Source organism: Carcharodon carcharias, chromosome 12 (assembly GCF_017639515.1).
Source record: "Carcharodon carcharias isolate sCarCar2 chromosome 12, sCarCar2.pri, whole genome shotgun sequence".
NCBI classification, from domain to species: Eukaryota; Metazoa; Chordata; class Chondrichthyes; order Lamniformes; family Lamnidae; genus Carcharodon; species Carcharodon carcharias.
Window position 1 is genome coordinate 35,862,182 of NC_054478.1, and position 26,640 is coordinate 35,888,821.

Genomic DNA, 26,640 nt, shown 5'->3' on the forward strand with positions numbered 1-26,640 from the left:
GCAACAATAATTTGACTCCACAAAAGGCCATACAGCAGGTGGACATGTAACGCCTGTTGTGCCCAAAGGGTTAATGCACGAGGGCCATATTTGTTTTCACATTTGTAAGGAATAACAGTGAAATGAAAGTGAATAGGATATAATATATAAAGCATGAACATTCATCAGGAAACTCGTCAAGAAAACCCTCACCAATGTAATATATTGCTCCCAAAGTTCAAGATTACCAAGGTCATGTGGCCCTTCATCACAATATAGTTTGTTTCATCATTTATAAATAACCCCTGATCCAGACAGATTGGTTTCCATTTTAATTGATATTGAAGAATTTAACGGTAGTTTCACAGTTTCCAGCACTCATGCTTCACAGCAGTAAGAATTAAAAATTTAATCATTTTGTGAATAGTTTAGAAGTAGCATTGATTGCTCCAAACATGTTAGTAATCATGCTAGCCGACTCCTCTTCCTATTCCTTATATTCTTATGTTCAGTCGGATTGATATAGATACACACTGTAATATGGAAGGAAGTGCTGAACAATTGTGTAAGTAATTGCTGACTCCAACATACACTGTAAGTAAGGACAGGATTTTGGTGCCCATATAGGGGCAGGAATGGGAGGCGGGTAGGCACGGAATTTTCTGACGCCAGCTGGTTTGCCAGCTTCCCGCCGCTGTCCCAAATTCTGGCTATTTTCTTGAAGGCCAGATCAGGCCTGGAATGCCGATTTGTTAATCGAATGAGAGGCCAATTAAGGCCATTGATCAGGAACTAACTGGAATTTTCCAGTTTTCCTGTGAGTCGTCCCCCCCCCCACCGCCCCAGCATTGAGAGCACGGTGGATGCCTGGGCGGGGGGGGGGGGGGGGGGGGGGGGGGGGTAGTGCAACCTGCTGCCAGCAGACTGGGTGGCCAATGCTCCAATAACACTCTGAGGCCCCTCCAACCCTCCTCTACAAAGGTGGTGGCCACTTTTATTTCAAATATTTTGAAAGTGCTGAGAGGGTGTCTCAAGACGGTTGCTTCCTCTCTTTCCCTTGCTTGCAATGGCAGGCTGGAGCCCCTTCAGTGCTGGAGGGCCTCCTATTATCGTGAGCTCCCACCATACTTAATTGGACAATCCCACAAAAAGAAAATCAATGTCCGTTTACTGCTCCCGACACCGTGTGGGGCTGAGAGCAGCATTTGACCCTGACATCGCCGACCCAACTCAAAATGGAAAATCCTGCCTCGGGTGAAAAACACTCCCCAATATACAGTTTTCAGATTTACTTACGGGACATTGGTGGCCTCACATTATGAAAGTTGACATTTCTGGTAAACCCCCGATCCACTAGGTAGATGAGGAGCTGGAAGAGGACCACTCTTGTAAGACGGCAAGTTATGAGCATAGTACCTATAATATCATTAAGGATTAGCACCAGCTGCACCTATAAGAACAAGAAAGCATTACATCTTAGTGGAGCTAATTGCTGCAAATAAGAAACAAACTTCTCAAAAATTAATACTGCTGTGGCCCCATTTTCTATTTTACTCCTTCTTTCCTTTCCACCACCACGCACCCCTCCCACACCCCCAACATAAAGACCCAACCTATCAGACACCTCCACGGACACTGGCGATACCATTCCTTAGTATGCTTGATACCCTGGCATGGGGCTTGCTCCCTGCCCACCTAACATGATGATCAAGCTGTGCCTGTCAAACCCACCCATTCTTGGAGGTAGATTGTTGAATATTAAGGCACAAGTCCAGCATACTCTTTTTATAGCCATCAGGCCAATCTTGTTAATATTTTGATTATCTATTTTAAAGCTCACAAATATTGTAATGCTGGGAGTGTCTGGCATGAACAAGCATTGCCTATTGGAAGTTAGAGGCTTTGAAATGATTACAAAGTAAAATGACAATTAATTTTTTTCCAATATTACAACTTTATGGACATCCAAATTAGTTATCAGAAATCTAAGTACAGTCAAACCTACTTATATTGGACACAGAGGGTGAAAATTAATGCCCTTCCCATGGCAGGTTTGGTGGTGGGTGGCATTTAATCAGGGGGATGGTGGGTGAGGACCTTGCCACCTTCCTGTCACTGCCCCAGTTAAGTCCCTGATGGGAAGGCCAATGCACAGCCTTCCTGCTCCAGTGTCAACTGAGGCCCTTAAGTGGGCAATTAATGAGTCAGTGTATTCACCCAGCAGAAGGGAATTGCCAAACAGGGACCCCGAAAAGCAATCCCTGTTGGGGCTGCTTGCGTATTCTTTGTGGGGGGATCATTCAAAGTGATCAAGGGAACCTCAGGAAGGGGAGAGCCACCCCCTGTGACCTTGGTGCCAAGCCCCTCCCACCATCATTCTCCTGGGCCTGAGTCCATCGGTGATCTGGTGTAGTACCGGCAGCAGCCACTGCCTCCCCTGATGTGCACTTAATTTGGCAGGCCTTACTGAGAAAGGCGATGTGGGGCTTTCGCTGGCTCTCACCCAGTGGGCGGGACCCCCATTGCTTCCACTAAATACGGCCGAGATATGCTGCTCGTGAAAAACTGGACAGCTGCTTAAAATGAACAGAAGCTTGAATTTAGCTTGAATATCAAACCAAATCCACTGCGATCAAGAGTAAACTTATTTCATTTAACAGATACGAATCCTGCTTTAATCAAACAATTCATATCTACCTTAAGAAGCTGATTCTTCAGTTTGGGTGCCATGATGAGGTGTTGCGTGGTGTGTGTGTGCTACACACACACTCACACACACACACACACATACACTTTTACACACACACATTCAGACACTTTTACAAACATACTTACAGACACTTTTCTCACAGACACACACTTTCTCGTTCACACACACTCTCTCACACACACATAAGACATGATAAATAAGAGCAGTAATAGGCCTTTCAACCCTTCGAGCCCACTCCGCAAACACCCACACAGACACACACACACACACATACTCTACAGCTGATCAAGGTGTTTACATTTGTTTTTACTGCTATTTGTCTAAGTTTATGTGTGGTGGCTGACTTGCTGCTGAGCTGCCACTGAAGGAGGCATAAATTGAGCAGACATGCACAAATCAACCTGTTATAAGGTTTACAACCCGTTGTAAATAATAAAGAGGCTCCTGATGCTGCCAGCAATTCAGTCACAAATGCTGCATTGTACTGGGAGCACCTGGGGTTCTATGGTCATGTTGAGGTGGGTGAGGGAAAGGGGAGAAGGCATGATATTCAACCAAAAAAACCCTGAATCATTGGCACTGTAATTCTCTGACATTCCGAACATGAAATTCATTAAAAATCAATGCTAATTTTGCATTTGCAAGCAAGTTTTTAATTTGATTCTAAATCCTTCAAGTTTGCCAATTCCACCCTGTTTGTCCAGTATTAAAACAAATAGACCGGATTCATAAACATGCAGTGAGATCAGCCAGGCTCAATGGCTTATGACTTGGAGGAAGGTTTGAAAAGTGTTTCTTGCATTTTACAAATGGACTGATTTTCATTATATTAGTAATAAAATTGGTAGTAATTGGTTAATCCAACCCATCATTATGTCTTTGTTCACTGAACATTTCTCATCTATAATTGCAAGTATGCAATAGAATTATAGATGATTCATGACCACATGTTGTTACAATTGTGAGGTTTATAAGATTGTTATGTTTATGGAGTGTGCCTTTCTTTAATTTAGGGTAAAATGAAGGAAGGCAGGTGACCTGCTCTGAAGTCAGCCTGACAGCAAGCCTGGGTGGTTTGATTGTTAAAGATTAAAGAGGGCCCAGACTGCCTTAATGGGATGAAAGTGCAAGATTGCACATGCAGACAATGGCAGCAGCCTGTGTGCTAACAGTGTGACCAGATCCCAGAAAAATGTTGAGAATGTCAGGCTGTAAACAGCTGTGCTTTAAAATGCCCAATTACTTCCAAGAGAGAAGAGAGTTTAGATCTCAAGGATAGCAAATCAGCATTTCTACCTGGATACAAGGCCCATGTGATTCACATTGCCATGGAGATGGGCTTTGAGAGGGGATGGGTTTCTAAGGTGTCCCTGAAAACCCACAGGCACAGGCAACCTGCCAGTTTCTGGAGGAGAGAGAGAAACTAGAGGCTGAAAGTCTGTATGTTTTACTGTGCAGGAATGTGAGTGGGAGCTTGTGCTTGGATTGGAAAGATCAAATCCGTGAGTAGTTAAAATGAGGCTGGAAGATTTGCCCAGCTAGAGAAACAAGTCTCCAGGAAAACTCGCACTGTGAAAGTTGGTTTTTGGGTTAAAAGTTACCAGGCTAGGAAGGACAATAACAGAAGTAAGCACTCAGGAGCTAAGAATCACTTTGGACTGGGTCTGGAAAAATTGCGTGACAACTTAAGGGACAGTGTAAAGAATAGCTGTGAAGTGGGTTTTTCATTGGGGTTAAAAGTAAAATCAAAATCCTGTGGATCATTGACCAGAAAATTAACTGGATGAGCTATATAAATACTGTGGCTACAAAAAACAGGTCAGAGGCTGGGAATTCTGTGGCAAGGAACTCACATCCTGACTCTAAAATGCCTGTCTACTACCTACAAGGCAAATCAGGAGTGTGATGGAATATCCTCCACTTGGCTGGATGAGTGCAACTACAACAGTACTTAAGAAGCTCAACACTATCCAGTCAAAGCAGCCTGCTTGATTGGCACCCCATTCACTCCCTCTACAATCACGCACAGTGGCAGCAGTGTGAACCATCTACAAGATGCACTGAAGCAACTCACCAAGACTCATTTGATAGCACCTTCCAAACCTGCCACCTCTAGCATCTAGAAGGACAAGAGCAGCAGATGCATGGGAACACCACCACCTGCAAGTTCCCCTCCAAGCCACATACCATCCTGACTTGGAACTATATCATCAGTCCTTCACAGTCACAGGGTCAAAATCCTGGAACTTCCTTTCTAACAGCACTGTGGGTGTACCTACACCACATGGATTGCTGCAGTTCAAGACAGTGGCTCACCACCACCTTCTCAAGGGCAATTCGGGATGGGCAATAAATGCTGGCCTAGCCAGCAAAGCGCGCATCCCGTGAAAGAATTTAAAAAATGGAAAAGTTCTATTCTGTAATTTAGAGTTAAGTTGCCTACAAAAGTAATGTTTAGTCAATAGTGTTTTTCCTCTGTTTGTTAGCAAACATTTTAAAACATGAAAGCTTGAGTCCTCTATTCAACTATTAACTGGAAGTTTGAGTTTATTTTTAAAAGTTATTGGTCTCTGCAGAGACCGTAATAATATGTTAAAGGAAATCTCTTTGAGTTTAATCATTGGTCTTTGAATGCAGCAATAAACAGTGTTACCAGATCTTCATTGCGCTGTATCATTTTATTTCTGTATATCTTGTGATGATGATTATATACGAGTGAAACTTAATTGATCCAAATTCCTACCACTAACATCACTCCAAATCAAAGCCCAACTTCTATGTATTTATTAAATGGGTTCAAGAGGACAAAAAACCCTTCTGTTGCTTTGTTTGGGTTGTAACATCTAGAAAACATGCCTAGCTCAGGGAGATTATGGCAGTGTTTCCCAAGTCCTTGCAAGTCCATAGTTAATTACTGTTAATATTGTGTTTTGCATACATTTTTCCATCTGCTCCCATAAGTATTGACACTTCCAGCAGATCTGTGTGCAATTTGAACAGTTCACAGGGAATCTATTCCAAGTTTCCAGTGTCAGGCACCCAACATCAAGGATTGACACTTCAATATTTCCTGCAATTACCTCAGTAGTTATGCATCACTTCTCCACGTCTCCTCGTGAGAATCATGGTTAGTATTTTCACTGTTCCTAATACCAAAGGGGTTGTTTTGACTTTGGGTGATAGCGATATCAGATCAGCCCATTATGCATCTCCCGTGAATTTCATTTCCATTGACATCTTAACCATGGTGCAAGATACCACATTGGAGCCCCTCTTAACCAGAGAGTTTGGTGAAGGGTTAGTTGACCAAATGCAGCTCCAAGATGATGAATGTGCTGGTGCCCAGGCTGGGCAGAGATGTGCAGTGTGTGTGGTCTTGCCTACCCTGCTGAGGATTTGGAACTTTTGGCAGAACCATTCTACGGTCCTGGGGTTGTGTGAGTCAGCAATCAGTGGCATTTGCCACTTCCCTCCAGCTGGCAGGTGACAATTCTGCCCTCCATAAGGGCTTGGCAGCCTGAACGATTTAAATTATACATTTTTATTCTCTGGCTTGCTGCCAAGGCTGGCTGCCCTAATGGCATCAATGGTGCTTGAGTGGGCATATTTCTGTACAAGTGTAATAAAAGCATTGCTAAGACATGCAATGAAATTCTGAGAGCCAAGCAGTGTTACTTCCTATGTGTCCTGTCGACCGTTCTGCTTCTGAACGTGCGGGCTGAACTGAATATTTTTCAAGGCTGCACAGGTGTTTCCAGGTAGTTTAGCTGTTTATAAGGATTTTATACCAGTACCTACAGATCAGTAAATCCAGAAGCTTGATTGTATCTCCCTCTAGAAAACACTGACAGACGCAACACTTTATTTAAAGATGAAGCAGGTGCAAGTCATCTCGAGGAAGCTCCTGGCTGACGTCAACATTGAAGAGTGGATCAGGAAGGTAGATGAGGGTAAGGGCATGATGGGATGTAGGGGGATTTAGGAGAATATAAAAGGAAAACTTTCTCTTCACCTTGAGGGCAAACACCAACAAAAAGGACTGATTGTTTTGAATGGCCTGTTTCTGTGTGGTAACTTGTACAAATTTCTATGTCATTTGTGCAACTTAAAGGCCTTGGAGAACCAGGTTTATGTGTTAGCTTCTAATTCCAGGTGAAGATGGAGGATAATTGCCATCTATCATCGATGAGGTCAGTGAGCAGAATTGGCTCGGGAATGGGAGAAGATCAAATCACAGGAAAAAAAGTTGCAAGAAAAGAAAGACTTGCATTTATATAATGCTCCTCACAACCACCAGGCATCACAAAATGCTTTGCAGCCAATGAAGTGCTTTTAGAAGTGTAGTCGTTGTTTAAATGCAAAGAACACAGCAGCTAGTGAGTGCACAGTAAGCTCCCACAAACAGTAATATCATAATAACCAGATAATCTCTTTTTTGTCATGTTGATTGATGGATAAATATTGGCCAGGACCATGGGGATATCTCCCCTCAATTCAGTATAGCACATGAAAGTCACAAGGGAATTGTCAAAACCAACCAACTCCTTAAGAAAAAAGAATGGTCCCCAGGGATTGACCATATGATAGAGCTCAAAATTAATCAGTATTTGCCTTATCAAGCAACAGCAATGTCAAATCTTTGTAATCCTCTCAAGATGTCTGAACTACCTCCATGACCATGAATAGTGATTAGTGTTGATTTTGCGGATTTGCCCACTGGTGAACATCTGCTTATCATCACTGATGACTGCAGCAGATACCCAGTTGTATAAATAGTTACGTCAGCTTCAATGAAAGCATCTTCCCAAAGCTTGATCAGATTTTCACCCTGTTTGGAATCCCTCAAAGGGTGAGAAATGACAATGCACCCCATTCAGCAGCAATGAGTTCAGAAAACGTGTGAACGGTCCAGGTTTCAGTCACTGGAAAATCACACCCCGTTGGCCAAAAGCAAATTGAGAAGTTGAGAGATTTACGCGTACCTTGAAAAAACTGATACGTATGGCAACAGCTGGGAGCAAGTCATGAATACAAGAGTTTTACTGTTTTCTTCACAATTAGAGTGACTCCCCAGTCGACTACTAGAAAGCCTCCAGCTACATTCATAGTTGCACACCCTATGCGCATATACCTTCTTGAGCTACCCCGCAGAGTTAATGATCAACATGCACATGAACACAATCGGGAACAAAGGACCAAATGAGAGTAAATGAGAGACAATATCCAAGCTTGAGCTGACAAGTGGCAAGTAGCAGTCACGCCACACAAGTGCTAGACAATGACCATCTCCAACAAAAGAGAATCCAACCATCGTCCCTTGATGTTGCCATCACTAAATCCCCCACTATCAACATCTTGGGGGTCACCACTGACCAGAAACTGAACTGAAATAGCCATATAAATACATGGCTACAAGAGCAGGTCAGAGGCTAGGAATCCTGCAACAAGCAACTCACCTCCTGATTCCCCAAAGCCTGTCCACCATCTACAAGGCACAAGCCAGGAATGTGATGGAACACTCCCCATTTGCCTGGATGAGTGCAGCTCCCACAACACTCAAGAAGCTTGACACCGTCCAGGACAAAGCAGCTGGCTTGATTGGCACCCTATCCACAAACAGTCACTCCCTCCACCACCGAAGCACAGTAGCAGCAGTGTGTACCATCTACAAGGTGCACTGCAGGAATTCACCAAGGCTCCTTCGACAGTGCCTTCCAAATCCACAACCACTACCATCTAGAAGGACAAGGACCGCAGGTAGATGGGAAACTCACTGCCTGAAACTTCTCCTTCGAGTCACTCATCATCCTAACTTGGAAATATATCACTGTTCCTTCACTGTCACTGAGACAAAATCCTGGAACTCCCTTCCTAACAGCACTGTGGGTGTACCTACACCACATGGAATGCAGTGGTTCAAGGAGGCAGCTCACCAATACCCTCTCAAGGGCAACTAAGGATGGACAATAAATGCTGGCCCAGCCAGTGAAGCCCACATCCCATGAATGAATGAAAAAAAATGCAGAGTGAAAAATGAAATTTAGAGTTACACTGCTAAAGCCAGGAGATAAAGTGTTGGTGAAAGGTAATGGTCATGTTGGAAAGCAAACAAATCGTTATGACATTCAACTATTTGTTGTGACCAATACATAAGGATCAATGATCACTACTAAGTGTGATCCACAAATCATCATTCAAAGCACAAAAATGCCATTCATAAGCATTGAATCAGATTCTGACATCTATATCTCAGAAGAAGTACATCAGTTAAATGAAGCCGCACCTGATGTCAGATGATATCCTACATGTGAGAAAACGTCCACTGTACTTAAGTGATTACGGCATGAAGAGAACTATTTTCAGTTAGTGAACATCTCTATCATCTCATTGTACATGATTGTATTATTAAATTAAAAGAAGAGTTAGAATATGTAATAAGTTGAATGTTCCAATTATGCTTAAGTTTATTGTTTACACTTTGGAAACAAATCACTGAAACATGCTATGTCTCTCATATATTAAGAAGGGAAGGGATGTCGTGTATTAAAAATTGTACATTTTGTTCATGAGGCTACCATACAACTTGTACCAGCAGAGGGAGTCTGAAGAAGAGAGCTTTAATAATGGAAGCCATTGTTTGCCCATGCAGTTTTTAACCCTGGGTGTCTCTGGCTGAATCTATGGCTGTTTCTGTCCCAAGAACTTCACAAGCAAAACTGCCCGAACTCTGTGGACCAGACTTTCGACAACTGGAGTACTGGGATGGATGGATGTATTGACCTTGGAGTAAGTGGTGTTGATTTACCAGAATGATACCTGGACTCCAAGGGTCAAATTATGAGGAGCAATTACATAAACTAGGATTGATACCCTGGAATTTGGAAGGTTAAAGGGTGATTTGATTGAACTTATCAAGGTACTAAGAGGAAAAAAATAAAAGCAAAATACTGGGATGCTGGAAATCTTGAAACAAAAACAAAAATAGCTGGAAAAACTCAGCAGGCCTGACAGCATCTGTGGAGAGGAATACAGTCAAAGTTTCGAGTCCGTATGACTCTTCGTCAGAACTAAAGGAAAATAGAAACAAGGTGAAATATAAGCTGTTAGAGGGGGGTGGGACAGGCGGAGCTGGATAGAGGGCCAGTGATAGGTGGAGGCAAAGAAGAGATCGCCAAAGATATCAGAGACAAAAGGACAAAGGGGTGTTGACGGTGGTGATATTAGCCAAAGGATGTGCTAATGGTGACATTAAGGGTGGAAAGCAGGATGAGCAAGAGTGGGGGTGGGGTAGGGGGAGGGGATCTGAATAGGCTAAAAGGTGGAGATAAAACAATGGATGGAATTAAATTTGATAATAATAATAGAAATAAGTGGGAAAAGAAAAATATATTTAAAAAATATATAAATTATTAGAAAAAACAGGGATCGGAAAGGGAGTGGGGATGGAGGAGAAAGTTCATGATCTGAAGTTGTTGAACTCGATGTTAAGTCTTGAAGGCTGTAAAGTGCCTAATTGGAAGATGAGGTACTGTTCCTCCAGTTTGCATTGAGCTTCAGTGGAACATTGCAGCAGGCCAAACATGTGGGTATAAGAGCAGGGTGGTGTGTTGAGATGGCAAGCGACAGGGAGATCTGGATCATGTTTGCGGACAGAACGAAGGTGTTCCACAAAGCGGTCACCCAGTCTGCATTTGGTCTCTCCAATGTAGAGGAGATCGCATTGGGAGCAGCGAATGCAGTAGACTAAATTGAGGGAACTGCAAGTGAAGTGCTGCTTCACTTGAAAGGAGTGTTTGGGCCCTTGGACGATGAGGAGGGGGAAGTAAAGGGGCAGGTGTTGCACCTTCTGCGGTTGCATAGGAAGGTGCCGTGGGAGGGGATTGAGGTGTAGGGAGTGATGGAGGAGTGGACCATGGTGTCCCAGAGGGAACAGTCCCTACGGAATGCTTACAGTGGGGGTGAAGGGAAGATGTGTTTAGTAGTGGCATCATGCTGGATTTGGCGGAGGATGGTCCTTTGAATGCGGAGGGTGGTGGGGTGATAAGTGAGGACAAGGGGGACCCTATCACGGTTCTGGGAGGGAGAGAAAGGTGTGATGGCGGATGCGCGGGAGATGGGCCGGACACGGTTGAGGGCCCTGTCAACCATCGTGGATGGAAAACCTCGGTTAAGGAAGAAGGAAGACATGTCAGAGGAACTGTTTTGGAAAGTGGCATCATCAGAACAGATGCAACGGAGGTGAAGGAACTGAGAGAATGGGATGGAGTCCTTACAGGAAGCGGGGTGTGAGGAGCTGTACTCGAGGTAGCTGTGGGAGTCAGTAGGCTTGTAATGAATATTGGTGGATAGAAATTGAGACAGAGAGATCAAGGAAGGAAAGGGAAGTGCCAGAGATGGACTATGTGAAAATGATGGAGGGGTGGAAATTGGAAGCAAAATTAATAAATTTTTCCAGGTCCAGATGAGAGCATGAAGCAGCACCGAAGCAATCATCGATATACCGGAGAAAGAGTTGTGGGGGGGTGGGGGTCGGAGTAGGATTGGAACAAGGAATGTTCCACATACCACATAAAGAGACAGGCATAGCTGGGGCCCATGCGGGTACCCATGGCCACACCTTTTATTTGGAGGAAGTGAGAGGAGTTTAAGGAGAAATTGTTCAGCGTGAGAACAAGTTCAGCCAGACGGAAAAGAGTGGTGGTGGATGGGGATTGTTCGGGCCTCTGTTCGAGGAAGAAGTGGAGAGACCTCAGACCATCCCACTGGGGGATGGAGGTGTAGAGGGATTGGATGTCCACGGTGAAGAGGAGGTGGTTGGGGCCAGGGAACTGGAAATTGTTGATATGATGTGGGGTGTCAGAGGAATCATGGATGTAGGTGGGAAGGGACTGGACAAGGGGAGAGAAAATGGAGTCAAGATAGCAAGAAATTAGTTCCATGGGGCAGGAACAGGCTGACACGATCGCTCTGCTGGGACAGTCCTGTTTGTGGATTTTGGGTAGGAGGTAGAAGCGGGCCGTCCGAGGTTGGCAGACTACCAGGTTGGAAGCTGTGGAGGGAAGATCTCCAGAGGAGATGAGGTCAGTAACAGTCCTGGAAACAATGGCTTGATGTTCAGTGGTGGGGTCATGGTCCTTACTTTTATGTTCAATTCCTCTCGTAATAAAGGATAGTGTTCCATTAGCCTTCTTAATTACTTGCTGTACTTGCATACAAACTTCTTGTGATTCATGCTTTAGACACCTAGCCCTTTGCACCTCAGAATTCTGCAGTTGTTCTCCATTTATGTAATACTCTGCTTTTTTATTCTTCTTGCCAAAGTGAACAACATCACATTTCCCCATATTAGACTCCATTTGCCAGATCTTTGCCCACTCACAACCGATCTATAACAAAAACAGAATTACCTGGAAAAACTCAGCAGGTCTGGCAGCATCGGCGGAGAAGAAAAGAGTTGAAAAGAGTTCTCCACCGATGCTGCCAGACCTGCTGAGTTTTTCCAGGTAATTCTGTTTTTGTTTTGGATTTCCAGCATCCGCAGTTTTTTTGTTTTTATCACAACTGATCTATATCTGTCTGCAAATTTCTTGGGTGGAATCGCGCCAGATTTGCACTAAATGCAGTAGTGGGCAATGGTGACTTCTCACGCCATATTGTCCCAAACTCACTGCAATAAAAATGCATTGCTGGGAAACACGCTGTTTCCATGGTGAGTGGGCTCTCATTCACCTCACTGCTTCATCAAGCCCGGTGCCACATTTAAAGTGCAGCCACACACACACCTCTCAATGCTTCCAGCCCACCACTCCTGTATGGAAGGCAAAAAGACTGCAGCCCCCTGCAGAAGCAGGCAGGTTCGGTTGAGCTCCCCAGCACTCGGAGCACTGCTGGCGATCCGGCATCTGTGAGGTCTGAGACAGATGACAAGCCTCTGGATTTGGCCTTCTAACTCATCCTGGAGAGTCAGCAGAAGGCATGGGTACATCACCCAGAGCTGTTGGAAGCCCTCAACAGAGTGGCAGTCTGCCTGCTCTCTGATGAAGTTGTGCCTACATGTGCATGCACGAAGGTCTCCGTGGGGAGGACGGCAGACACCATGGAGACTGTCATGAAGCTATTAATGTAAATAATATTATTGGAAAATATTTTTTCTTTTAAAATAGAGGTTTAATCTACTGGTATGTCTTAATTGGATTAAAGCCAGCAAGTCTGGGTGCTTTTATATGTACTAGTTTTGATATGTAAGAGAGATAGCGTGCATTTGCATTTTTTGAATACAGCATACAACAAAACTTACACCTATCTAGCAGATATTAAGCAATATGTTTATATTACTAATAAAACAGGTACTATGAAAGGGGTTTTATTGTTAGAGAGGTTTAGTTCTGAGGTTGCTGATACAATGGGAATTTACATTCAATGGGTGGTGGTTGGTTTAACGTCAGCAGTGTGGTATGTGCAGGGCAGAGGCAATGTGAGATCAAAAGGCAGCTGTAAGCCTCCAATTATCTCCACAGAAACCAAGGGTTGTACAGCTCACAATGAGTGTAGGCATTGAATAGTAATTGTATTATAATTGTATTGAAACACCTCAGAGTGCAACATGATGTATGATTGATAACTCCAATACCATTGCTCTGTCTGACTGTCTGTAATGACCATATTGAAATGACTGTAATATTCATTGATTGTATTGAAGCACCTCGTGATCCATGTGTAAAAGTTGAATCTGATTGCACTTTTTGTGATGGCAAATTAGAAATGTTTTGTAATGTTCTTCCAGATATTTTATGAATAAAGTATATTTTTCAAAAAAAAATTATCTCCACAGAAACCAAAGTGAAAAGAACCTCATTTTAAATTTGTAAGGTGAATTTGCTTTGCCTAGTCTCTGGTTAAGTCTATGGGTTGCTGTTGCCTTAATGGAGATTAGTTTGGGAATTTGTTAAAAGTTATGAGGGTAGTAATTTGAAGCTGTGTGCATATATTTAAACTGTGTAAATTAATAAAATGTTTCATTTAGTTTAATGTAAAACCTCAAGAACTGGTGGCCTGATTCCTGAATTTAGAGTCGAATCTCAAACATAACACTTAAAATGATAAAAACAAAAACAGAATTACCTGGAAAAACTCAGCAGGTCTGGCAGCATCGGTGGAGAAGAAAAAAGTTGACATTTCGAGTCCTCATGACCCTTCAACAGAATGATAGGTTATCACAGCTGTTTAAAGTTTCCCTCTGGGATTTTTAAACAACCCAGCTTTACCAACTGCATTGGTCATAACAGAGACCCTGGTCAAGGCGAATGTAGAGATATGTGCAGACCTGCACCATTGCAGGAGCAATGGGTGAGCTCCTGCAATGGCAACACAGGAGGGAAATGGGGCACCCCGATGTCCCTCCAGGTGCTCCTTCCCCTCAAGGAGTCAGGCCGGGGCCCCCAGGCACCCAAACAGAGGAGGAGCAGCAGCTGGTCACCCCTGGGTCATCCACTCAGGAATCTTCCTCTGATCCCCCTTTGCCTCTGAGCCCCTCGACCTCGTCCTCTGTCATTGCAAAGGGAGCAGCTGGCCAAAGAACGACTCTAGGGGAAGAAGTGCGTGTGTGTGTGGCAGAGCCTCTCAGAGCCTCATGCAAGCACTCTCCCACGCACGTGGATCCTTCAGGTATCATACTCAGCTCAATGTCCTGAGTATTTTCAATGCTGCCTGCTGGGGTTCGCTTTCAGTTGTCCATCTGAGCTGATCAACATCTCCACCCACCCATTGATCACACTCGCATGCAACACTTGATCTCGCCCACCACAACTCTCATTTCACTTTCAGTTTAGACAGCATGGTCTTGATTCGCTTTTTCGTAAGATCAGCTGTCTTTCCCCCTCCCCCAGTCCCCATTTCATTTCCCTCATCACTATTGAGCCCTCTGGCATCACCTTCCACCCCCTCCCCCAAACCCCCTCGGTGACCTACCAGCCACAACTCTTTTCCTTCTTGGATGTCCAGGTGAACATGCACATACCCTTCTTACCCGAAAACCCCGCCCCCCCACCCACATTAACCTCCCGACCTCCTCCTTCCCACCTCCAGGGTCCATGTCTGCCTCTGAGTCCCCACCAACCACCCTCGCCATCCCTCCTACCGTTACCACCACACCCTCACCCTACTGCCTCACTCTGCCCTCAGTCATTCTCACCATTCCCTCGTTGCACTCCCACCCTCAGCTCACTCCCCAGGAGGCAGTCATGGACTCATCAAAGCCCTCTCTTGCACATTCACCTGGACATCCCTCCCCTCCTCCCTCTGGGCCCTTCCCTTCCCTCTGGGCCCCTTCCCCCCTTGGAACCACTTCACCCCCCAAACCCTGCCCCCTGCGGTCCTCCCAGCACGCCCCCTCCACCGAACTACATCCCGGCTTAGTCCTTCCCCCTTCCCGACTCCTTCAGACACCCTTAGTCCTTCCCCTGCTCCCAACTCCTTCCTCCAGCCTTACTTCTTCCTCCAGCCTTATTCCTTCCCCCTTCCTGAAGCCTTCAGACACCCTTACTTCTTTCTCCAGCCTTACTCCCTCCCCTCTCCACACTGCTTCTTCCCCATGGACTCCCTCCCCTCTGCATGCTCCTTCTCCCCCTCTGAACTACTTCCCTTACGCCTCCCACCACCCTTACAACTACCTCCCTATTTGTGGTCTTCTCCCGTTAACCCCTCCTCCCCCGTACACCCTAGCCCACTTCCCAACCTCCTCCTCAACACCTTCAAACCCCCCCCTCCCAACCTCACCCCTCCTGACACCTCTACCTCTCCCAGTTGAACCTAAACCTTCCTCTCCCACCCCCAGATACATCTTCCTCTCCCAAACACAGCTGGACCTTCCTCTCCACCCCCTCAACCATCATCCGTTGTGAGCAGACCCTTAATGGTGACTTTCCAACTTCTGTGGGCTGCTTCACAGCAGAGCCATGTCCATGAGAATCCACCCAGCATGCCATGGACGTTCCTCCGGTGTGCCATTGCTATTGGGCTCCAGCATCTTCTGCTGCTCAGATGTCTGCAACGTGAACAAGGCCCTGGCAGTGAGTCCCGACTTCTGCATGTCACACTTGTCAAGACGTGATCTGCAACGGCATGCAATCATGCCAATGTGGACGGACGACCCAGCATGAGGGGATGATTCTGGCAGGTCAACCTTACAATGATCTACAGATGTATTACAATGAGGTTCCCAGTGTCCAATGGCAAGAAACGCGGCCTGCCATCGACAGGTTGAGCAGATGATCACAACCAGGTATCACAATGTCATGAAACCAATTTTTGGCCTACTTGCCATATTCTCCACTCATGCCAACGAGTACGTCCAATGCAAGCGGGCAAGGACTATTTCGCCTCTTTCTTCACAACATGCTTTCCCACCTATCTTTGTGTTGTTTGCAAATTTAGCTACCATGCCTTTGCTCCCCTCATCTGAGTCATTGGTGTGAACTGTAAAAAAATTGAGGTCCCTGCAGGGCTCCACTTGTCATATCCTGCCAATCAGACAAAGACCCATTTATGCATACTCTGTTTTCTGCCAGCCAGCCAGCCACTCTTCTATCCATGCTAATATGTTACCCCTACACTGTGAGCTTTTATTTTCTGCAATAACCTTTGGTATGGCACCTTATCAAATGCTTTCTGGAAATCCAAGTACAGTACCTCTACAGGCTCCCCTCTATTCACTGCACATGTTACTCCTTCAAAGAGCTGTAAAAAACTAGTTAAAGATGATTCCCCTTTCATAAAACCATGCTGACTCTTCCCAATTACCTTGAGCTTTTCCAAGTGCCCAGCTATAACCTCTTTACTGATTGACTCTAACACCTTCCCCACAGCAGACATCAAGCTAACTGGCCCAGAGTTTCCTGTTTTCTGCCCCCCCACTTCTTGAAAAGATGGGCTATATTTGCTACTTTCCAGTCTGATGGAACTTTGCCGAGTGTAGGAAATTTTGAAAAATTAAACTAACTCATCTACTACTCATTAGCCACCTCTTTTAAGATCCTAGAATGAAGAGATCTGGACCTGGAGACTTGCCAGCCCGCAGTTCCATCAGTTTACTCAGTGCTGCTTACCTAGTGATTGTAATTTCACCAAGTTCCTCTCTCCCCTCAACCTCTCTATTTACAGCCATTACTGGAAAGTTTTTCCGTGTCCTCTATAGTGAAGGCAGAAGCAAAGTATTTGTTCATTTCATCCACCGTTTCCTTATTATTTACTATTAACTCACCATTCTCACTCTCTAGAGGACCAACATTCACTTTTGCTACTGTTTTCTTGTTTAAATACCTGTAGAAACATTTCTAGCTAGCTTCCTCTCATACTCTAATTTCTTTCTCCTGATTAACCTTTTAGTCATTTTCTGCCATTCTTTATATTCATCTCTATGCAGTTATATATTTTTTCTTTAAGTTTGATACTTTCCCTAAACTCTTCAGTTAACCATGGATGGTGGGTCCTCCCTTTAGAATTTTTCTTTGCAGTAGGAATATACTTATTCTGAGTATTCTGAAATATCCCCTTAAATATCTGCTACTGCTTCGCTTTTGATTTATCCCCTAGTCTAGTATTTCAGTTCACTTCAGATAGCTCAGCTTCAAGCACACATAGTTGCCCTTATTTAAGTTTAAAATGCTAGTCTTAGACCCACTCTTTTCCCTTTCAAACTCAATGTAAAATTCAATCATATTGTGGTCGCTGCTACCGAGGGTGCCTTTACTGTGAGGTCATTAATTATTCCTGTCACGTTACACAATACCAAATCTAATATAACCTGCTCTCTGGTTGGTTCCAGAACGTGTTGCTCTAAGAAGCTCTCTCAAAAACATTCTATGAATTCCTCATCCAGGCTACTACTGCCAATCTGATTTTTCTAATTTACATGTAGATTAAAGTCACCCACTATTATTGCCATCTCTTATCACAAGTGCCCAATATTTCTTCTTGTATACTTTGTCCTACATTGTGGTTACTGTTAGGGAGCCTGTAGACTGCCCCAACTAGTGACTTCTTTCCGCTACTATTCCTCATCTCCACCCAAACCAATTCTACATGCTGATCCTCTGAACCAAGGTCATCTCTAACTATTGCATAAATGCCATCCTTGATTAACAGTGATACCCTTTCACCTTTACCTAGCTTCCTATTCTTCTTGAAAGTCATATACCCCTCAATATTCAGGAGGGATTGACAAAGATATCATGGACACAAAACAAAGGGAGTGTGAATGGTAGTGGTAAAGACGAAAGAAGATGCTGATAGTAGCATAAAGGTAAGATAGCAGAACAAGGGTCAATGCTCTGTGAAAGCACAGCATAGAATCAAGCGCCAGATGGCCCTGTGGGAGGAGGGGTGGGGAGGGTGTTGGGGAAAAAGCATTTAAAAAATGAATAATTGAATAAAAATAAATAAATAAATAAATAAAAATGTAAAAATTGGATTAAAAAGGAGTAAAGATGGAGGAGACAGTTCATGGTCTAAAGTTGTTGAATTCAATGTTAAGTCCAGAAGGCTGTAAAGTGCCTGATCTGAAGATGAGGTGCTGTCCCTCCAGTTTGCGTTGAGCTTCACTGGAACATTGCAGCAGGCCAAGGACGGACATGTGGGCATGAAAGCAGTGTGGAGTGTTGAAATGGAAAGCGACAGGGAGGTCTGGGTCATGCTTGCGGACTGAGCAAAAGCGTTCCGCAAAGCGATCACCCAGTCTGCATTTAGTCTCACCAAAGTAGAGGAGGCCACACTTCGGGCAGTGAATACAGTAGACTAAATTGAAGGAGGTGCAAGTCACCTGAAAGAGGTGTTTGGGCCCTTGGACAATGAGGAGAGAGGAGGTAAAGGTGCAGGTGTTGCACCTTCTGTGATTGCATGGAAGGTTCCCTGGGAAGGTGTGAGGAGTTGGGAGTGATGGAGGAGTGGATCAGGGTGTCACAGAGGGAACGGTCCCTACAGAATGCTGACAGGGGTGGTGAGAGGAGGATGTGTTTGGTGTTGGCATCATGCTGGAGTTGGCAGAAATGGCAGAGAATGATCCTTTGAATGCGGAGGCTGATGAGGTGAAAAGTGAGGACAGGAGGGAGCCTTTCATGGTTCTGGGAGGGAGAGGAAGGTATGAGGGCAGAGGTCTGGAAATTGGTTCAACACAGTTGAGGGCCCTGTCAACCACAGTGCAGGGAAACCCTTGGTTAAGGAAGAAGGAAGACATGTCTGAAGCACCATTTTGGAAGGTAGCATAATGTGAACAGATGTGATAGAGGCGGAGGAACTGAGAGAATTGGATGGAGTCCTCACAGGAAACAGGGTGTGAGGAGCTGTACTGGAGGTAGATTATAGTATGATACTGTACAGCAGAAGGAGGTTATTCAGTCTATTGTGCCTGTGCTGACTCAATGAAAGAGCTACCCAATTAGTCCCACTCCTCCCTCTTTCTGCATAGCCCAGTAATCTTTCCCCTTCAAGTATTCATTCAATTCTCTTTTGAATGTTACTATTGAATCTTCTTCCACATCCTGTCAGGCAGAGCATTTTGGATCATAACAACTTGCTGTGCAAAAAAATAGTTTCTCCCTGTCAGCTCTGGTTCTTTAGCTAATCATCTTACATCCGTGTCCTCTGGGTACTGAGCCACTTGCGACTGGAAACAGTTTCTCTTTATTTTAAATAAAAGTGCATTTATGTAGCACCTTTCATAAGCATTAGATGTCCCAGAATTCTTTACAGCCAACTAAATGCTTTTCCTAGAAGTGTAGTAATTATCATAGTGTAGGAAACGCAGCAGCCAATTTGTGCACAGCAAGGTCACACAAAAAGTAATGTGATAATGACTAGATTGTCTGTTTTCATGATGTTGATTGAGGAATAGATATTGGCCAGTTAAATAGTGTCGTGGAATCTTTTACATCCACCGAAGAGGGCAGACAAGGCCTTAGTTCAACATCTAATCTGAAAGACAGCACTTCTGACAGGTCAACATTCACTCAGTGCTGCACTGGAATGTCAGCCTGGATTTTTATGTTCAAGTCCTTGAGTGGGACTTGAATCCACAAACTTTTGACTCGGGCAAGGTTGCTACCTTCTGAGTCACCACTGATACTTCTGTCAAAACATTTCATGATTTTGAACACCTCTATTGAATTTCTCCTATCCTTCTCTGCTTTAAAGATGGACAACATCAGCTTCTCCAGTCTCACCGCATAACCAAAGTCCTTAAACCCTAGTACCATTCTAATAAATTTCTTTGGCAACCTCTCAAAGATCATGGCTTTTTAAAAATTCTTTCATGGGATGTGGGTGTTGCTGGCTAGACCAGCATTTTTATTTCCCATCCCTAACTGCCCTTGAGAAGGTGGTGGTGAGCCACCTTCTTGAACAGCTGCGGTCCATGTGGTGTAGGTACACACACAGTGCTGTTTGGAAGGGAGTACCAGGATTTTGACCCAGCAACAGTGGCAGAATGGTGGTATAATTCCAAATCAGGGTGGTAAGCAACTTGGAAGGGAACTTGCAGTTGGTGGTGTCTCCATGCATCTACTGCTCTTGTCCTTCTAGGTGCTGGAGGTGGCAGATTTGGAAAGTACTGCCATTGGACCCTTGGTGAGTTGCTTCAGTGCACCTTGTAAAGGGCACACACTGCTGCCACTGTGTGTTGGTGGAAGAGAGAGTGGATGTTGAAGGTGGTGGATGGGGTGCCAATCAAGCGGGCTGCTTTGTCCTGGATGGTGTTGAGCTCCTTGAGTATTGTTGGAGCTGCACTCATTCAGGCTAATAGAGAGTATTCCACCACACCCCTGACTTGTGGACAGGCCTTGGGGAGTCAGGAGGTGAGTTACTCACCATTCAAATCCTAGCCTCTGACCTACTCTTGTAGCCACAGTATTTATATGGCTAGTCCAGTTCAGTTTCTTGTCAAATGGTAAGCCCAGGATGTTGATAGTGTGGGATTCAGCGATAGCAATGCCATTGGACCTCAAGGCGAGATGGTTGGATTCTGTCTTCTTGGAGATGGTCATTGTCTGGCACTTGTGTGGCACAATGTTAATTGCTGATGTGTTACCACATCCTTCCTAAAGTGCTGTTTCCAAAATTTAAGATAATGTTCCAACTAAGACCAAACCAGTGTTTTATAAAGCTTTAGAAGGACTTCCTTGTTTTTTTATTCAATAGCTAGAATCTTCTGGAGGTGACAGGCTCTTGACCGCCAGCTGGAGAGCCAGCAAAACCCTTGCAACATGTCTTTCCAGGAAGGCCCTCCACACCATGTGCCAGTCATTCACTTAATAGGCCAGTGGCGGGCTTTTCCCCAGGATCAAGGACTCGGGGGCGTAGAAGTCCTGCCCACCAAGCGCTGCCAGCCAATCAGCAGCTCTAACATACAGCCAGGAAGGTGGCAATTGCTGCTGATATGACACCCACCCAAGGCCTAGGATCGTCGCTAGATCCCAGGGTACTGGTGAGTGATGGCAGGAGGGGGTTCAGGGGGTGAAGGTAAGGGGTGGGGGGTGCAACAAAGATAGGGGGTGGCTCTCATCATGGGGGTAGGCCAGAAGATTCCATCCTATTCCTCTCTTAATAAAACCAAGGATCTCATATGCTTTTTTAAAACAGCCTTTAACTTGGCCTACCACCTTCAAAGATTTATGTATATAGACCCCCAGGTCTTTCTGTTCCCACATCCCCTTTAAAATTGTATGATTTTGTTTATATTGCCTCTCCTCATTCTTCCTATCAAAATTTATCACTTTAAACTTCTTTGTCTTAAATTTCATCTGCCGTGTGTCTGCCATTTCCACTCGTCTATGTCTTCCTGAAGACTGTTATCACCCCACTCATTATTTACTACATGTCCAAGTTTCATGTCATCTGTAAACTTTGAAATTATGCTCCATATACCCAAGTACAGGTCATTAAGATATGTCAAAAAGATCAGTGACCCTAATAACAAACCCTGCAAAACACCATTATACCTCCCTTCATTCTGAAAAACAACCATTCAACACTATTCAACTGCTTTCTGTCCCTTGGCCAATTTTGTATCCATGCTGCCACTACTCCTTTAATCCCATGGGCTTTAGTTTTGCTAACAAGTCAACCACACTTGGATTTAATTTACCTATAGTTTGTCATCTCTGCAACACTAGCAATGGAATGTCGAGTGTACCTACACAATTACAACACCCATGTAATGATAGGTTTTCACATGCCATAAGCTTATAATCTTGGTCGTTCTCAAGTTGTCAGCTTTTTTGAAGCTCTTAGTATTTACCATTTCTCTGGGTTAGTGTGTGCAAGTACATGGCCGCTCTCAAGACCCGTATTCGAGTTTTGCGCGGCCTGAAAGGACTCATTGCCAAACTGCCTGGTTCATTGATCGGCGTGTCACTGTGCCTGTGTTAGATTAAATAAAACACATTGTAAATAAAGGATTCCTTTCACAGCATACTTCATGTAAGACAATAGAATATGAAGGTGCGCTCTGCAGTACAACAAATCTTTGTTGTTTTGAACGTATTTACCCACATTGCTGGAAGATTTACCTCGGGCAAATGTATGACAGGACTACTGGGTCCAGCACAATGCCCAATGGAAATATGGGGCAGAATTTTCTCCCCAATTGGGGGCCAAGAACAGAGGGGAGCAGGCATGGAATTTTGTGCCACCAGCTGGCATGATTGTTTGCCAGCACAATCCTGCCCCCCGAGCCACTTTTTCAGAAGCAGGATCAGGGTGGAACGGTAGCCAATTGAGCCAAGAGAAAGGCCAATTATCAGAGGTCGACCGGAATTTTTTAGTGAGCCACCGGGATCCCCTGACAGCGTCAGGAGCACAGCAGCTGCCCAGAGGTAGCGTCCCCATGACAGACTGAGGGGTCCAGCACTCCAGTCAGATCCTGAAACCACCCTTACCCCCTCACTTGCTCTGTCATAGCTGCAGCTACGGGCCACCTCGTAGAGGGGGTTTCCCCTCCATAGCTGTAACCTGGAGGATAGGGCCATTTTTTGGTTCAAACCTGTTTAAATTTAGACACCCTCTCTAGTCCTCACCTGCAACTGCAGGCTGGAGCTCCTTATTTGTTGGAGGGCCTCTAAAGGCCCTCTAGCTTCAAGAACTCACCTTCTCCCCACCCCCCCCCCACCATTTTAATTGGTCGATGAGTGCCCTCTCTGGCCTATCAAGGGAAAATCACTGCCAGGTGGCTGCTCCCAACACAGTGGCCTGAATTTCATGCTACCCCGCTAGCGGGCATTTAGGCGGTGGGGTGGGGAGCAGGCGCAGGACCATGAAAATGAAGGAACAGAATTCCCTCTGGGTTCCTATCCACCCTAGGTGTGTTCTATGTCAACTCTTTGGATAGCAGGAGGGGAAACCCCGCCATCTGAAAAATTCAGGCCTATGTGTTATTTGACTCCAATGTCGGTGTCTTGATCTAAACACAAAATTCTGCCTGTGGTCATATTCTTAACATTAGAGAACACATCCAGGAATACACTGTCATCTAGGAATACACTATCAAGTTTATGCCTTCAACACTTAGATTTAATATAGATACAGTTTTCGCCCCAGCACTATTCTAGAAATGGGCTGCTGTACATACCATCACCAAAAAAGCACTCATGTAATTATACGTAAGGCATGAAGCGTATGGACTGATTCAGGGGTCAGATGCACTGAAAAAGCCACTGATCAAAAGCACAAAAACTACTAAATAAATGCCTGAAGAAAATGCTCCTTTTAATCACTTTCCATTAATCAATATTTTACTCCTCCTGCTGGTATTTTAGCAAGTTATGCTTCCCACCTGCTGTAAAATTTCTGACCTCCTTTTCCCTCCTGTTTCTTCATCAGGTTCAGCAGCTATGAGACTCCAATCCCACTGATCCAATCTTATCCTCACAATATGTTTTTGGGTCTCTGCCCACGCCAATCTCAATGCCATTTACCATCACTCATGCCTGTAAAATCTCCAGCATAGCTTTAGCAGTGTCCTTCTATCCCACCAATCCTCAAAGAAGACAACGGACCAAAACCTCTGCATTTGAAAAGAAAAAAACTCCAAGCCAATTTTCACAGAGGATCCTTTTTGTTTTACTGTTTATGCCATGACCAATGCCTCACTTTTAATTTACAATTTAAGTTCACCTAAAGCTGCAGCCTACTACTTTCAGGCACAGGCCCACTACACAACAGACCTATGGGCAGAAGATTCTTCTCCATGGCATAGACATCCATGACCATTACAACAGAATTTCCCTGTAAGGAAGGAGGAAGCTGGATGGGCTTGATATATGATACAAGGCACCCAAAGGGGCAGGAACTTAGTGATAAAACACAAAATGGAGGACTACTGACATAATAGGCTGAGTTTTCTTGGCTCCATAGAGACGTCAATGGCGAGACACCCCTGTGCTTACCTGTCTGCCTCAGCAGCACCCACCTCTCTCAGTGGGGCTGTTCAGCCTGATATTGCTGCGAGCACTCGGATTGGGCCTGCAGTTTGATGGTCCAGCCACCATCCTTAACTAGGTGGGGCCTCTCAATTGGCCGCCTCGACGAGGGTGACGACTGGCATACTAGGGCAACTTCTGAGTTCCCGAGCTGGAATTGAGCCCCTTACTGGGATCATGACCCAACTGGGAAAATCCAGCCCAATATCACAATAGTGGCAGTAATCCGGTTGTCGGATGCATGTTCTATGTTAGTGATTCATCTGGTTGGGATGAAAAAATGTAATAACAGAGAATCAAGCTCACCCTAATTTTCAACAAACTATGACAAAACTGAAACCTTTTAAAGGCTTTTAAGATTTTCCCAAAGGTTCAAAATGATATAATTGGGACAAACTGAATTTAGATACCTGCAACAGTTCTCTTGAAAAAACTTCAAATGATTGAAAAAGATTAGAATTTTTCGTTAGAACTAGCAAGTTAGGGCAAATTAGAATGGTTTGAAAATAAGCCAAGCCAAACAGTATAATCTTGGCCAGCACACTTAAAAAATTATATTTAAGTGTACACTTTGTCATTACACCCTAATGACTCAGTGAATTTATGCAGTCAATTGGTGTTGTGTTAGCTGAGAGACCTGGCAGTGTTTACAATTTGCCTCAATATGGCTGGCTTAGGGAGAAGAATATCAGCCCCTGATCACTAGCTGGTATCAGAGCATTTCTACTGCTGTAAAATGAAAACAAGACTGAGTCCAATAATCTGTCAAAGTTCATCATACCTCAGCCATGACAGTGCCTTCAAGAAAGCAAAGGGAGAGAACTGAAGAGGAAAAATAAATCATAGCTAGAATATAAGAAAAGGAGTAGGCCATTCAGCCCCTCAAGGCAGTTCTACCACTATCTTGGATGATTGTTAATCTGTGTACCAGCTTCATTTACTCACCTTTGCTCCTCAATAGCAACAACTTGTATTTATACATTACTTTTAACATAATAAAGCATCCGAGGGCCAGTCACAGAGGCATTATAAAGCCAAATATGACACTGAGCCACAGGAAAGGATATTAGGTCAGATGACCAAAAGCTTGGTCAAAGAGGTAGGTTTCTTTTTTCTTTACTGGGATGTGGGCATTCCTGGAAAGGCCAGCATTTGTTGCCCATCCCTAACTGCCCTTGAACCAAATGATTTGCTAGGCCAGTTAAGAGTCAACCACATTGCTGGAGTCACATGTAGGCCAGACCATGTAAGGATTTCCTTCCCTAAAGAACATTAGTGAACCAGATGGGTTTTTATAACAAATCGATGATAGTTTCACGGGGCTGAATCTTCTGGCTGGCATGTGGGTGGCGGAGCCTACATGTCAGTGCTTAAAATGTCGCACGCTGATGTTGCGCGAGTATCCCGACGTCAGCTCACGGCATCGTGATGTTTCAGTCGGGGGGCTCTATGCAGCGGGACACGCGCCCGCCATTAATTAAAGGCCTTGTTAAAGCCATTAAGTCACCAATCGACCAGGATTTTGAGGGGCCCGTGCGAACTTCGGCTTGGCGCACGGACCCAATGGGCAGGCGGGTAAGTGATTCTTTTACAAACCTCATCCAGTGGCAGCATGAGGTTTGATAGCGGTTTCAAAAAGTTTCATAAACTTTTGGTGTACTTCAATAACATGCCCCATCTCGTGTGACATTTTCACATGAGGGGGACATGTTAATGAGTTTTTTATTGCTCTATTTTTACTGTTTCACAGCCTTTCAGCGATCTCCCTGAGGCAGTGCTCTCGCAGTTGGGGAATCCCCGCAACCCCCCTACCCGCACAGGGAGCGCATAGCGCTTCCCGTCGGGCAGCACTTAAAATGGTGGCGGGGTCCGTTTCGGTGACGGCGATCGGCTGCCTGCCCGCTGCCGAGCCGGTTGGGCCTGCCCTCCCATCAAAGGCAAAATCCTGCCCATGGTCACCATTACTGAGATTAACTTTCAGATTTATTAACTGAAATCAAATTCCAGCTGCCGTGGTGGGATTTGAATCCATGTACCCAGAGCATTAGCTGGGATCTCTGGATTACTAGTCCAGTGACTTTACCACTATGTCACCATCGCCCCCATGTCTTAATGGAGGAAAGCATGGTAGAGAAGTGGAGAGACTTTGGGAGGGAATTCCAGAGCTTTGGGCCTTGACAGCCGAAAATGGGCAACCAATGGTGCAGCGATTAAAGTCAGGGATGTTCAAGAGGCCAGCTTAGAGGAGCGCAAATATCTCAGTGGTTATAGAGATGGAGGCAATTACAGAGATAGAGAGGGGCCAGGCCTTTGAGAAAACAAGGATGAGAATTTTAAAATCAAGGCATTGCTTAATTGGGAACCAGTGTAATTCAGTGAGCACAGGGGTGATGGGTAAACAGAATTTGTTGTGACTTTCCAACCTAGGAGAGTTTTGGATGATCTGAAGCTTACAGAGGGTAAAATGTGGGAGGCTGGCCAGGAGCG

General features: G+C 44.8%; 1 protein-coding gene across 5 annotated transcripts in view; it reads right to left on the reverse strand.

Annotated features, from left to right (window-relative positions):
- The window catches only part of lypd6b (LY6/PLAUR domain containing 6B), a 187,709-nt gene that overhangs the window by 11,487 nt on the left and 149,582 nt on the right, over positions 1 to 26,640 (reverse strand). For all 5 annotated transcript variants that reach the window (XM_041200059.1, XM_041200054.1, XM_041200056.1 and 2 more), the window contains one exon: positions 1,276 to 1,429. In XM_041200059.1, the coding sequence (XP_041055993.1) occupies positions 1,276 to 1,390 (115 nt within the window). In that variant the 5' untranslated portion in view covers positions 1,391 to 1,429. The remainder of the gene's footprint in view (positions 1 to 1,275; positions 1,430 to 26,640) is intronic.